General features: G+C 44.4%; 1 protein-coding gene across 8 annotated transcripts in view; it reads right to left on the reverse strand.

Annotated features, from left to right (window-relative positions):
- adgrl2b.1 (adhesion G protein-coupled receptor L2b, tandem duplicate 1) overlaps positions 1-13898 on the reverse strand; it is an 89648-nt gene that overhangs the window by 63718 nt on the left and 12032 nt on the right. For all 8 annotated transcript variants that reach the window (XM_076021510.1, XM_076021511.1, XM_076021513.1 and 5 more), the window contains exon 2: positions 4347-4560. In XM_076021510.1, coding sequence (XP_075877625.1) covers positions 4347-4422 — 76 coding nt within the window. In that variant the 5' untranslated portion in view covers positions 4423-4560. The remainder of the gene's footprint in view (positions 1-4346; positions 4561-13898) is intronic.

Genomic DNA, 13898 nt, shown 5'->3' on the forward strand with positions numbered 1-13898 from the left:
CAAATGTTGTGCCGAGGCGCGTTGTTAACCTTCACGCCCTCTGCATGAGCGGCACAAGCGTGACGCTGTGTTTAAAACAGGCAGCGTTTTTAAGTACCTATGCAAACTGTATGTTTTGTGTGAAAAACACAGAAAATTCATCATGTCTTTTGTTATAGTTTCACCCCGTAAATGATTGTAAATTTATAATTGAAAAATTGGTGTATATAACTTTCCCCCCCTGGCTCAACTGTCACTGGGAGCCCAGCGAGCACTGCCTATTCACTCTGATTCCCACAGTGTCTGTGCAGATGTGACACAGCCATCAGACACAAACCACTTAATCTTGTACATTTCCCTTTTGCGCGATATCCAGATATGAGGGCCAGGGCTCCTGCTCCCCTTCTGGCATTTAAACACGAGAGCAGTCGACTCAAGTGTTGACACTGACTCCAGGACATAATCCCCCTCCTAAATCTGTCTTTCTTCACTTCCAAGACTCAGATAACAGCTCTCATTCACCCCCAGTGCCTGCGTGCCTATGCACATGCCCCACGTTTGAAGGCTTCCCCTATTTCAATCCGCTCACCTTCTTTTGTGCGCCTAGACAGGCCGGTCGGGAAGGGAAAGAAAAAAAAAATCTTAGACACGTCGCATACCTGCCTGACCCAGTTTCTCCAGCAGAAGTTGCGATTCACAGACGTGTTATATAACGGGATGGCGAGGCAGGGGAGAACTGCAGACTGTGAAAATGTTTGTCTGCTGTTTATTTTCCTCTTCCAACTGCCTCACCAAATTAAAATGCAAAGAAAAGCCATTGTTAAAGACAAAACACATACATCTATACGTCCATGGACGGATGACCACAAATGAATCTAGCATCATCATATGTGATCTCCATACTGCGCAAACAGCCTAATTGCTCATTGTTTACTCTGTTTAAAGTAGGTCTGAGCTGTAGGTGCCAATTAATGCAACCTGCTCATTACCTCGCTTGCCTAAAATAAAAAGATATTCCAGTGTTTCATGTGAAAGGGGCGCCATTATGAAAAACTTACTTTTTCAGTTGTTTATTGGCATTCCAACTAACACACCAAGTACGAAAAATGACAACTTGCACATTTCTAGATGGGCTGTTTTTTTCTGTGTTACTGCGCTGAAACGAGCTGTTCAGACGTCATAATAACACCTCTGCAGACTTTTTTTTCAAATGTGGCCGAGACTGCCTGGAATGTAGCAGCTATCTTCCCCACTAACTAGCAGCGAGTGGCTGGCCAATCACAAGTGAGTGAGGCGGTACAGCTCAAGCTAGGAGTTTTTTGGCCAAACAAACCTTGTTTGTTGTTGGAAGTAGACCACCAAAATTAACTGTAATACGGCCCCTTTAAAGGTCGTCTTCTAAGGTGGCACAGAATAGAAAGTAAATATGCAGGTTTTTAATCACTAAAAATAATAAAAGCTGTCATGGTTTTGTTAACACTAGAGATCCATTTATCAGGAGGTGGCCATTTTGTGCCAACACATTTCTTCAGAGGCCCACAACATGGTTCTGTTGTTAGCCTGATAGCACAGTTGGTATGAAGAAACATGTGAGGACAAGTGGGACATCAGAAAACAGGGATCAACATACATTTTTCCTACCAGTAGACGCAACTAAAGTTTGGGGCTTTAAGCAGTCATACAAGATTGAAATCCAGCATATACTCTACACTACAGATGTAAGCTCTAGCCACAATGGTTCACAAAAAAAAAGGAAGAAAAAAGAAGTGAGTTCTGTAAGACAGGAAGATGGAGCAGCCACAGCGAGCTGCAGCCAGAGATCTGTCTGGAAAAAACTAGACTCGCTGCACACTCACCGTGAAATCTGACTGCAGATACTGGTTGCATGATGGGGGGGGGGGCACATATTCACACCACTTCACCATATTTGAGACAAAGTAGGTGCTCAAAAAGTGTTTACTGCTCAAATCAACCACGACAGAAATCTTAAACCAGCAGTAACTGGCTTTTTGGGCTGCAGGGTGGCAGCGGGAACACATTGCGATTGATGACAAATAACTTGATGCGTGCGGTGGAGAGCTTTCCAATCATCTGATGGATTAAGTCCAATGATTTTTTTTTTTTGGCTCTGTTATTCCGTCCTAGCCCCTGAGGGAAATGTTAGCCAGTTGCTCGGTGCTTGTGAATCCAACTAGTCCTCCTTGAAAATGTCTTTCTGCTGGAAGTGAATGGTTGGTTTTGACTGTTGAAAAAAATGATAATCATACAGAAAAAAAGGGACGTCAGCAGCGAGAGTGACCTGAATTGGTAAAGATGAAACTACACAAGGAGCTAAAAACACTCCGTAATGCTACAGAACAGGGGAAATTGATGTTTAATTCATGTGAAATGCATCACTTTGAGCTGACCTCATATTGTCACATCATCTTTCAATATATGCTTAATACAAAAATATAGATTCTGGCTGCTTAAGAGACTCTAACTTTCACTAGATAATCTATGGCGCCACAATTTGCTCCGTGTAGCGATTAATCCCATTTGACTCCACTCAAATCCATAAAGATCTTCTAGGCAGAAGGGCTGACTGCTGCTCCATCTTTAGACCAGACAGGAAGGTCGATACCAGAGCAGAGAAAAATCCCATTCTTTTCAGCTATGTCAAAGAGCATTTCAAAGGCAGAAGAATGTTTTGGGTGGATGATAACCTGATTATATCTCCCCCGGTGAGGGACAGGAGGTAATTATCAAGTCGAGTTTCTGTTGCTCGTGGAACGGTAGATCAGAAGCGCTGGGATGTCTGCCCCCGGGGCTGGACAGGCTGAAGGTGAGTGGCATGTGGTTGGAATCAGATATTGTTTTCCGAGGGATCCGCACACAAAGACGCGCACACATATTCCCTTATTGATGGATGGGCAAATATGCATTCTTGGCCCTAAGAGTCCTCGTATCAAGTGAAACCCTAAACCTGGACTTTCTGCATACCGAAGCAGTATTGCTCCTGAAGGAAGTGAACGGGACCATTCAAAGGCCAGGTCAAATCTGAAGGGCTACTTTTGCAAATTACTTGGCAAAGCTGCGTTCCAAATTGCACACTTCCGTGTGCATGTCGACATGCAGTCCACTTTCAGTGCAGTGCCAAAGTGCTGTCCCACTGCTCTTTGTGACTCAATGACAAACTGCCGGACATTAGACAACATTTTTTCACCAATAAACAAAACACACACAACAATTCCTGATTAAAATATGCCACCTCGACTGGCAGTTTGTTCACTAGCCTTTGATGCAAACGCCACTCAGCCTCTTCTGCGTGTTCAGAGTCCATCATTGTTTGCTTTTTTTTTTTTTTTTTTAATATCTTTTCAAGTGCATACACAGTATGCTGCTTTTTTGCATCATTTCCAGTGTGAACATATTTTTGTTCACTAATGCACCCAGTCTGTACTAAGTGTACAAATTGGGACATACTTTGAAAAAACAAAAAAATCAAACATCCCTGCCCTAGTTAGTGGGACATCCCATTTTCTTTTAATTCATGTCTGCCAGAAAATATAAAGCAAACGTTAGAAATGAGAAAGAAGAAAAATCTCAGAATGAATGGCAAAGAAAAAAAAGAAATCTAAATTGCAAAAGACGCCACCAGTGTGCTTCCAACTGTAATCAATGCCGGGGACAACGACAAGTACTTTATTTCCTGGTTCAATTGGACTGAGAGAGGAGAAATGTAATGATGATCATTAAACTCACAAACCAACATTAAGGATTTTGATAGGCATGTAGCAGATGGGTGAGTTTTGCGACAATACTTGTAATTACAGCCAAATATGCTAATCAAAAACAAGGGAGCGAACAGAAGAACAGCCCCGGGACGTCACAGCAGACATTTCAAAAGCTTGACAGATTCTTTACCGGCTCATTTTGGAAACCCTGCTCTAGATGGTTGCAGGTGTATTGCTTTTGTGTTGTGATTTAAGCACGAATGAGGATGAGATGAGTCAGTCCCTTGCACTCGACATGTCAGAGTAGACTCAGGCTGTTAAACAGCTCAGATGGGAAACTTCATAGTTTCTGGCACAACAAGTTCATATTTGTTCTCGGCAAGATATAAAAACAAAACAAAAAGTGACATTTAAAGGTCCATGCATTACCTGTGATTCATAGCAAAGCATTCAAATGTGACTCCTCTTTTTTTTGCTCCTTTTACAAATTCCAAAGCATAAAGTGTACAGAAAGGTATATAGTGGGCTGCAAAGGATGTGCGCTAATAAATTCAAAAAAACATTCATAGGCGGAATAATAAATGGCTTTTTGAAAGGCTGACCAGAAACCATTTAGTGTTACTCTGTGCCACGTGACACGCGGCAACTCACCTTGTGAAGCGTGAGCGCAAAAGAGCAGGAGCAGGAGGCAGCGGAGCGCCGGACTCCTCCACAGTGCAGAGGCCATTGCGCCTTGTATGCAAACGATCCGCAGGCCGGGTGACTAATAGCAGCGGTTCTGAGTCTGGCGGCGAAGGAGCAGGGAGGCTGGAGTGGCGTCAACGATCAGTGGTTCTCGAACACTGGTCACCTGTCATCTTCTTATCTGGAAAAAGAGATGAGAGACGGAGAGAGAGAGAGAGAACGTCAAAATCACCACAGCACGAGACCCCGTGAAGTTTCACGCCTGCATTGTGCAAAAGAAGGCCAGAGAGGTGCAAACAAGGTTTCCGACTGTTTCCCCGGCTAAAAAAAAAGGAGCGTCTCGAAAAGTTCTGATGCAATATTAAAATCTGGCAGGCAGACGCTTGCGAGGGCACCGAGATGTGAAGCCACCGCAGATAGCGCGTCTGGCAATAAGCAGCGTGTTGACACTGCCACTCATCCCCGTTCCACCTTCATCCATTCACTCCTGCAGGAGGGAGCTCGTCGCTGCAGCAACCAGTTCCACAAAACTGCACCGTGAGAGACGCAAACGCTTTGTGAGCTACTTTTGTCTCCGTCCTTTACCGAGGGAGGGGGCCAAAGCACAAAAAAAATAAATAAACAAAAAAGGGAGGGGGAGGCTTCGGCGGGGTCTTTGTCTGTCGAGGCGGGGAAAGTTTGGAGCCCGAGACAGACTCGCACCAGACAGATAAGCTGCTTACCAAAGTCAAACACCGAGGAGGGATGCGCCGTGCCACATACACACACTTGTTGTGCGCGCCGGCGCAAACACAACGCCAAGGACGCGCACACACACCCGCACACGAGGACACACACGCAAAGACGCCGCAATGCACCCTGTGTCCTTTTTTCATTCCCATGTGGCTTCTATTTTATGCCACGCGGTGCATGCGCACACACACACACACACACACACACACACACACACAAATACACACACACACACACACACACACACACACACACACACACACACACACACACACACACACAAGCTCACAGTTTACACAACCTGGATCAGTCACTTGGTTGCCGTAACTCTGCACACGGGTGAGAACGTTTCCTGCTCTCCGAGCGCTGCTGCTCCACCAGAGCCACCCATCAGCGGCCCTGATTGTTTTATAATGAACCCAAATTTAGGGTGCATGGCAGCCAGCTCTGATCGCCTTCCGGGCCCAACTAATGTGCTCGGATATTTTTGGCAGCGTTCGAAACCCACAAAACATTGGGAGCTTTCACATTAGCACAGTGGCTAATCATTCAAGCTACTATTGGATGCCTTCTTTAAATTTGCAGGTCGGTTGGGGTGTGGTGGGGTGAATAAGGAGTTCGTAAAGGCAACCCTCCACAGCCGTATAGGAGCGTTTATTTTGTTAGCGCGAAGGCTGAGCAGCTCTTTGCGGCACATTCTACGGCAAAAGGAAAACACATTCAGCTGACGCGGTTTTCCTTGGGAAGTTTAGTTTTATTTGTCTTTCAGCTGTTTGTCTGCCACTGGCGCCCAGCCTGATCTGATAAGGCCAAAATGGAGGGTACACGCTCCTCTGCAGTCTCACCTCTGGAGCGGTGAAATCTTGTGATAACAGGACCTCCTCTGGACGGCTGCTGCAGCTGCCCGGAAACGCAGTGACGTCATGGCCCACTTTTGTTTTCTGTTTTTTTTTTCGGTTGATCGGGAGGACAGCAAACTACGACGAATTACAGACTCTGGACAGTTCAATAATGAATACCAGTGTAGCTTATGTGAACGAGTTGCGTCGGTAACGTGATCAGCGAAGATGCGGGGCTGTTTAACTTGAGCGCCTTGGCCGTTGTTTTCTCATTTGCTTGCGCTGGCGGCTCTTCGGTGGAATATCTTTTGCACAGGCTTGCGCTGTTTGTTTACGTTCCAGTCTGCTCCTATGGTATGTCGCGAACGCTGCCAACTACAGGCCTGGCAAACAATTGCTAATGCAAATGCTGGGAGACAAAGGGGAAGATCTGTCTGATTTGAGCGGCTCCTGTTTCCAGCGGCACTCATGTGCGCTGCGTCCTGAGGTTGCTGGCTCTCACCTCTTCTAACGAGGCCTGCCACCAGCTCCACAGCGGGCAGAGCAGCGCCTCCCCGAAGACGCACGTGACTCCTTCCACGGCCATTTATCTTCTGCAAATATGAGGCCTGAGGCCACAGGGTAACCATAATGGAGCTTGACAGGAGGAGATTGGATCCTGTTGGGGGGATGGGGGGTATCCCCTGCCTCTCTGGCCTGCCGCTGAGTCATTGGGATTCTCCAGACACCAGGGGGCGAGATCCTGTCCGACCCAGCGGACGCATCTTTGCCCCGCCAACCGCGGGGTTCTTTTTTCCCGATCGCCCGTCGCCCCGCTGGGCAACATGTCTCCTATTCTTCTTTAAGCCGATGGAGGCAAAGCCATGCTCATCTTCCTTAAAACACCGTTTTGTTTGGGGAGGGCCTTGGGGTGCGGGTGGGGGGGTGGATCGGTCCGAAGTCGAGATAAAAAGATTAGGTGACTAACATTGAGGTGCTTTACACAAGTGCTGACGGATGTATCATAATTTCACATCGAGGGACTCAGGAGGGAGGGGGGAGTTAAGACGTTGTCAAGCAGAAAATGATTTTAATAGATAAGAGAGGCATCATTAACCCCTCAGGAGATTACACAGAGGAATTAACTACACTGACCTAAACTTGGGAATTGAGGTTAGCCGTTTCCACGGCCGGCAATTCCCACATCACAATCATCTCGTTCCACCGAGGCGGATATTTTTTTTTTAAAGCGCAGGGTTATGAGTGTCACCACCTACACTAAATCTAATGAGCTCAAGCATCCAGCAAACATCAGAGAACTCTCAACTAATGTGGGTTATTCATTTTCATCAGGGCCTTGAGATTCTCTTTGCTAAAAAAAAAAGAAAGAAAAATCACAAAAAAAACACAAGCTCATTCCCTTGGCAGCCACGCTGCCTCTCTCAAGGTATTAACAGTATATATTTCTTGCAAGAAGACGCACAAAAAAAACTCCGCCATGTAATGAAAAATGATATGCAAACATTCGGGACATCTGTTTTTTCTTTTGTCTCCAACGCAAACAGGGTGGAAATCCGAGGAGGGGAAATCTATCATCAGTTAAGATAATGGAGAAAATCACAGTCCACAGCCAATTTTTCACATTGGCCTGATAGAAATAATAAGCAAGCATTTAAAAGAGGACAGCGAGCAATTAAAGCGTAATTAAAATAAATGGATGGAAGGAGGCAGCCCGCATGTATTTACAGGAGATGCCAGAGCTGTGTGTGTGCGGTAACAGCCGGGCGGGCGGGCGGGCGAATAGCGAGTCGGCTCCGACAAAGCTAGAGTCCCCACCTCAGCCCCCCTTCACCCCCCGCCCGAGCTGGAGAGGCGTCCAATGAAAGGGGAGTGAGAGAAAGGGGGAAAGGAGGACGGAGTTGGAGAGTGGAGGAGTGGAGGAGACTGAATGGATGGGAGAGGGAGAAGAATGGAGGGGGGCCAGGAGGAGGGGGCTGCGGGGTCACGGCAGAGGATTGACAGCCTGTGAGTGCGGCCTGACCTCACCGCCTCGCCTCCAGGTTCTCTTCGCCGGCTTAGAGGAGGGGGAAAAATAAAGCCCAGGAATGTTAATTTATTTTCAATTGTCACTGTCGAGTTGGGACAGAAAAAGAGTGCATAACATACATATCAAGTGCGAGAGTTGGGAGGAGAGAAAGCTCATGCTGCCGCCGCCGCTCCAGCTGGAAGATGCAAACCTACACGTGAGATGGAGGCGCGTCGCCGCGCCCTCACCCCACTCTCTGAATGCCTACTAATTTGAAGAACTCTGGGCAATGCCTCACATTCAGAGGCATGGAAGCAAACGTGTGAAGGGGGAGGGAATTCTAACATCAGAAAATGCTCGATGGGTGAGAAGCAAGCTGGCGAAGTGTGGAAAAAAAGCCTCTAGACACCAGACTTCTTCTTCTTCTCCGAAACATTGAAGGATTGAATGTTTCTTTTAGGCTTTTGTTTGATTGTTTTTGTTTATTATTTAGCTATTTAAGCTATTTATTTGTTACTCCTTCTACTTCTTCTTCTTCTTCTTCTTCTTCTTCTTCTTCTTCTTCTTCTTCTTCCATTTACCCCAACAATCCCAAGGAACTCTTCGGTCATGAGAGTCCTGCCAGGGTTGGCGCTTTCAACTCCTGCAGGGACGTAATGTCACTTCCTCGGCTCAGTCGCCAGTGATGTCAACGCTGAGAAGTTGCTTTGAACAAACGGAGCCAAGAGACGTGCTTTGTCAACATGGGGCCCGACTTAAAAAAAGAAAATCTCTAATGAACAGGAGGCTGGGTTTAATGTTACACTAATTTATAGTTTTGGGGGTTAGGGAAGATTTTCTTCTAGAAAAAAAGAGCTGAAAAATGGCCTAACTGATGTTTTAATGATTATTTCATCGTTACATTATTATTATTCAACCACTGTTAGTTTTGCCAAGGATTTTATGGAGGTGCGCAATTTTTTTCCCCTAGCTCCATCTTGTAAATGCAAGCCATTTTTGAACTAATAGACCTTTATTGAGATGAGATGAGTACTTAACTGGCTTTTTAACTTTTTGGTTACACAAACAAGTCGTCTCAATAGAGTGTGTGATTCACTGAAGAAATTCTGGAGGTTTAAGAGCAGTTTTATTGTGAACTTGAGGGCAGTAAAAGTTCCTACCCAGACTTCTTCATTGCCACTTCATTGGCATGTGTGTGTGTGCGGGCGCTACTTATTCCATCATAATTACAGCCTATTTTAGTGCCTATTAAAAAAGTTATATGTCAACAGGTGTTCTTCGATGATAGATCACAGATTCCCTTATACGACTTGGTTCTCGGTCAAGGCCTAAATTGAAGGCTCTTATTTTTATTGTGAGGATAAATAGTGCGACGCTACAAGACTTGCGTGGGGGGTGGATGGCTGGGGGCAGAACAGTAAGACGGTTGAAAATGCAGCGCTGTTGGTACAGTTGGTAGCGACTCATGGGCCAAATGATCAGGGAGGCAGATAAGACAGAAATGCCAGCAGGCAGCCGGGCATGGTGAAACGGTGCTGAGTAAAGGTGTTCGGCAAAGTGAAGAGAACAAAGAGGACCCAGACTGAAGAATGAGGTTAGCGTGGAGCAGAAAGAAGAGATGGTGGTGGGTGTTTTTTTTGTTTTTTTTTTCAAATAAAGGAGCTGGCGGTGAAGCGCCGCCTCGCAAAAAAAGGGTAAAAGCAGATGTCTCCATGAAGGTTTAAGTTGAAATGAAGCCAGAATTTCTGAAATACAACTTTTTTGAACATTTGTAACCCACCACTTCATCCATCACTGGGAGTACTTGCCTTACGACAACACGGAGCCGCACAATATCAGGAGGACAAATGAAAAATGCAAAAGGTGTTTTTCTGCAATTCTTTCAGCAGTTTAACATGACAAGATGAGCTAAAGCCTCGAGTCTTGGCTTTTTTAGTAAGAATTCACAAGCTGTGTATGTGACTGGTTTGAAGAACATAACCTTCAGTTCTGTGGAAGTCATAATAAATTGCTATATTTGTGCCTGTGTAGGCGGCGGTACAGTCCACACTCAACTGCATGTTTCTTAATTCCTTGAGCCATTAGCCCGCTGAACATATAGCAACTTGTTTGTTAGATATCAAAAAACAATTTGTTTTAAGATTCATTTTCAATTAACAATGTTTTTGCTTTTTTAATTTTTTGGCTTCATGTTTGTGTTTATTGTGCAACTAGTGTCACTATTTTGTGCTTAAGTGGTGTTTTTATGCCTGGAGCACTGGACCAAACAACTCTCCCAAATAGGCTAAATAAAATTATGTTGAATCTTGATGAAAAACTTTTCCTACAAGATTTATATTTGAAAATGACATCCATTTCTTATTAAATAACACTAATGAACCATTTATCCATAAATTACAATACTTCAGCCCCTCGTAAGTGATGCATTCATTAAAATAAGTCTATTTCTAGTGTCATGTATATTAAAGTTTTTCAACATTTATTTTTTTATATTAACCTTTTTTTTTCTGCCTGCATTAAGAAAGGGTTAGGGGTTAGGACTTGTTGGGACCTGAATTATCACAGGAAAAGTGAGACCCAGGTTGCCAGGGTCTGAGTGACGTGACGTGTGACCTCAGAGCAGTTGGTTAAGCAGGAGGGTCAGAAGAGAGCAGCACCACACTGGCACACAGATGACAGCTTTCTTCCTTTCAGTCAGTCAAAAACAGACTGAAGGTCTCACTTCTACACTTCTCTTATAGCGCAAACATTCCTCTGCCTCTTTATCCTCACGCACTTAGAGATTTGCTGTGAACTTTCACTGTGCACACACACACACACACACACACACACACACACACAAACGCACACACACTGTTTACCATCATCCTGGTCTAGGTTATGATTGGCTTGGCAACATCGCCCTACACACATAGACATTCGCACACACAAACTCGTTCGCTCTGGTGTGATGTGTCGCTGTTCACAGTTTTTTTATAGGGTGGGGGAGGCAAGTGGCTCTTTTTTTCCTTTTTGTTGCCAGGCCGTTCCTTCTGGATTAGCGTTTGACAAAGGGAACGCAAAGTAGCTGCTAATACATAACATCTGGGATGTTAATGAACAACACACAGGGAGGGAGGGGAGGAGGAGGGGCTGCGGTCGGTGGTATCAGTCTTCCAGTAAAACAAGAATGCATCCACAAGATGCTAAATAATTCCCACGACTGAAAACAGAGCGGGTCACAAAAGTTTTTTTTTTTTGTTTTTTTTTTGGGGGGGGGGGGTTAAAGGTGTGAGTGATCTCAGAGCCGGTCGGATCATTTTCAGCTCGGCGGCAGTTTCATCACAGGCTGCGTTCAGCGAGATACGGGAGGTCCCAGATGTGGCCGACCGCCGCAGCGACTGACACGGCCACATCCAGACAACACACAAGTTTACAGACAGAGGCTACAGCTCCCCTCCCCAACCAACCCCTCCCTCCGCTAATTAATCCCACTCATAAAGGGCTTCATGACAGAACGCTACAAAAGAAAAGTGACACTTTTGTTGCCAAAATAGGAAGAGCTGTTTTATTTTTTTATTTCTTGGCCCCCGCCCCCCCTCCCCCCTCAGAAATATATGCAAATTGAGGAATCGCTGTTAATCCTTAAGAGGGCGTAAGTAGTTGGCAGAGTCTGAGAAATTTAATTCTGAACTCTGTGTACTGGCGTGGCTTTGGTTTCAGAAACGACGGGGTTTAAACTTGCAGGGAAATGATATTTTTAAGTCGACCTGGCAGACAAAATGTGGGGAACCCAATCACGGCAAAAACTAGGTTTTCATGGCATTTGTCAAAGTGAAATTGCAGCTTTAATTATACATACACACCACCTAAAAAAAATTCAACCATGTAGACTTGAGCTGCTAAAGAGATTCAATAAAATATTTAAATAAATAAGAATTACCAAAATATTGGTAAACTTGTTCTCCGAACATCAAATGGGTGTATTTTACAAATGTCAACTGATTAGAATCTACAGATTAATCAAAAATAAAACCAAGTGTAAGCCAATGTTAGTCTGGACTTTGGAGGGATTTTAATGAGCCACGATGCAAATAGAACAGCTCAGAATATGAAAGCATTTTCAAAAGGACTGGCAACGTCGTCCTGGATTCCTTTCATCTTTTGGCAATTCTGCTTGAATTGTAGAAGAACACAACCAGGACTACTGTTAACAAGCTCTTCTCCCTCAAGTTTGTCTTGAAATGGAAACCTCACTGAACACCTACGACATAAAAAAGTCCGCCAGCGGTACAAGTGTCTTCATCCGGCCCACTTTGTGTCTGAGCCGCGCAGCTGTTCTGGCTGCGCGACGGTGAGATTTTTATCCTTATCAGGAGGAGCTCAGAGTGCAAATTCGACGACGCTCAAACAAGCCAGACGTCTCGCCAAAGCCTCATGATTTACACTTCACGCCCAACGCGTTCCCCCTTCCTGAATCCAGCCGCTCTTCAAAGTCATATGACGAGGATTTATTGTTTGGCCACGGTGGCTCACTCACACTTTCACATCCTTCCTTCCTGCTCTCATCACCTTCTCCACATTTCTGACTTCAGACAGATTTTTAACTGTGTTTTTTTCCCCCTGCGGTACTCAGTCAGTAGCTGGAGTTGTGCTCCAGCTGAGGAAGGCTGTGCAAAGTCCCGAATGATTCAGCATCCTCACTGAGTGATACGCTTTAATTGGTCTTAATTCAGAGCCAGAGTGCTTAACTCAGTTGCACGGAGACACAGAGTGACTTCACACTTGGGCCGGAGTCAATGTAATCGCCACTGCTTGAATATTTCTCAGATGCAATAGTAGATTCAAACTTCAGGAATGACAAATCAGCCTCTGCAAATGGCCGTCTAGTTTAATGAAGCTCTATTTCAACGCGGACTGAACATTACTTGGGATTTATATCATTAATTTCAACCTTCAGCCGTATCAAGTCAGCAATTTAAGCCAAAAATGACTAATTGAAAAGTAAAGAAAGTGAATTAAGAATTTTATAAAAAAAAAAAAAAAAAGTTTTCTTAATAAATAAAGTACTGTTAAATGTATTTTATGAAAGCTCCAAACAAAAACATCACAGTCTTTATATATCAAATAACAAAATTAGACAAAATAAAAAACTGAACAACAATCCTCAGCTGTGTCCCTCACGTGATCAGAAATGCTGTAATTTTACCAAAAGTCACAAGGCAAATCAAATAGGAATGAAGCCACAATTTTGAATTGACAATGGCGTAAAATATGATGTAAAAGTAATATTGATGAGTTAAACTGAAGTCAAAGAACTAATGAAAAACTAATAAAGATTAGAGTTTGGCATTTTTTAATTAGCCGCATCAGGATTTTTAAATATACTTTCTAATCCTTTTATTTAAATAGAATGCAACTGTTTCATCTTAAACCGTATACAGAACCACAAACCAGAAAAACTTTCTATTTCAACTTCACATTTAAGCAAATATCACTTATCATCTTTTTTGATAAAAGGTATAACAATCCCACAAAAACATAAAGAAATCCAGTCTGTCTCTCAGTTAAACCTCCTCTTATGAAATAATAATCCGGAATCCTAACGAGAAGCAGGCATAGTCGGTCTATCTGTGATCCACAAATCAGAAGGCTGTGTGAATAAATGGAATGAATGCTGGGCTGGAAATGGAGTCCGCACTCCGCCTGCAGCGTTTTATGGGATGTTTGATGATGTTTAGAGCCGGCGATGAGGGAGGGACGTTGTACCTATTTGATTTTCTCCTAAGCAAAAAGCAGCCGCTGCTCCTGCAGTCCACATGCCTCACCTATTAAACAATATGAAATAATCGTTGGTTCTAATGAGTCCCACGGGACGGCGGGCCATGTTACGCAGCCCCAGTCAACGGAGCGCTCGCAGAAAATCTGAAAGACATTTTTAGCATTCTCTCTCTCTCTCCCTCT

This window comes from Nelusetta ayraudi, unplaced genomic scaffold (genome assembly GCF_046127955.1).
Source record: "Nelusetta ayraudi isolate G7.1 ecotype Tasmania unplaced genomic scaffold, CSIRO-AGI_Nayr_v1 ptg000011l, whole genome shotgun sequence".
NCBI classification, from domain to species: domain Eukaryota; kingdom Metazoa; phylum Chordata; class Actinopteri; order Tetraodontiformes; family Monacanthidae; genus Nelusetta; species Nelusetta ayraudi.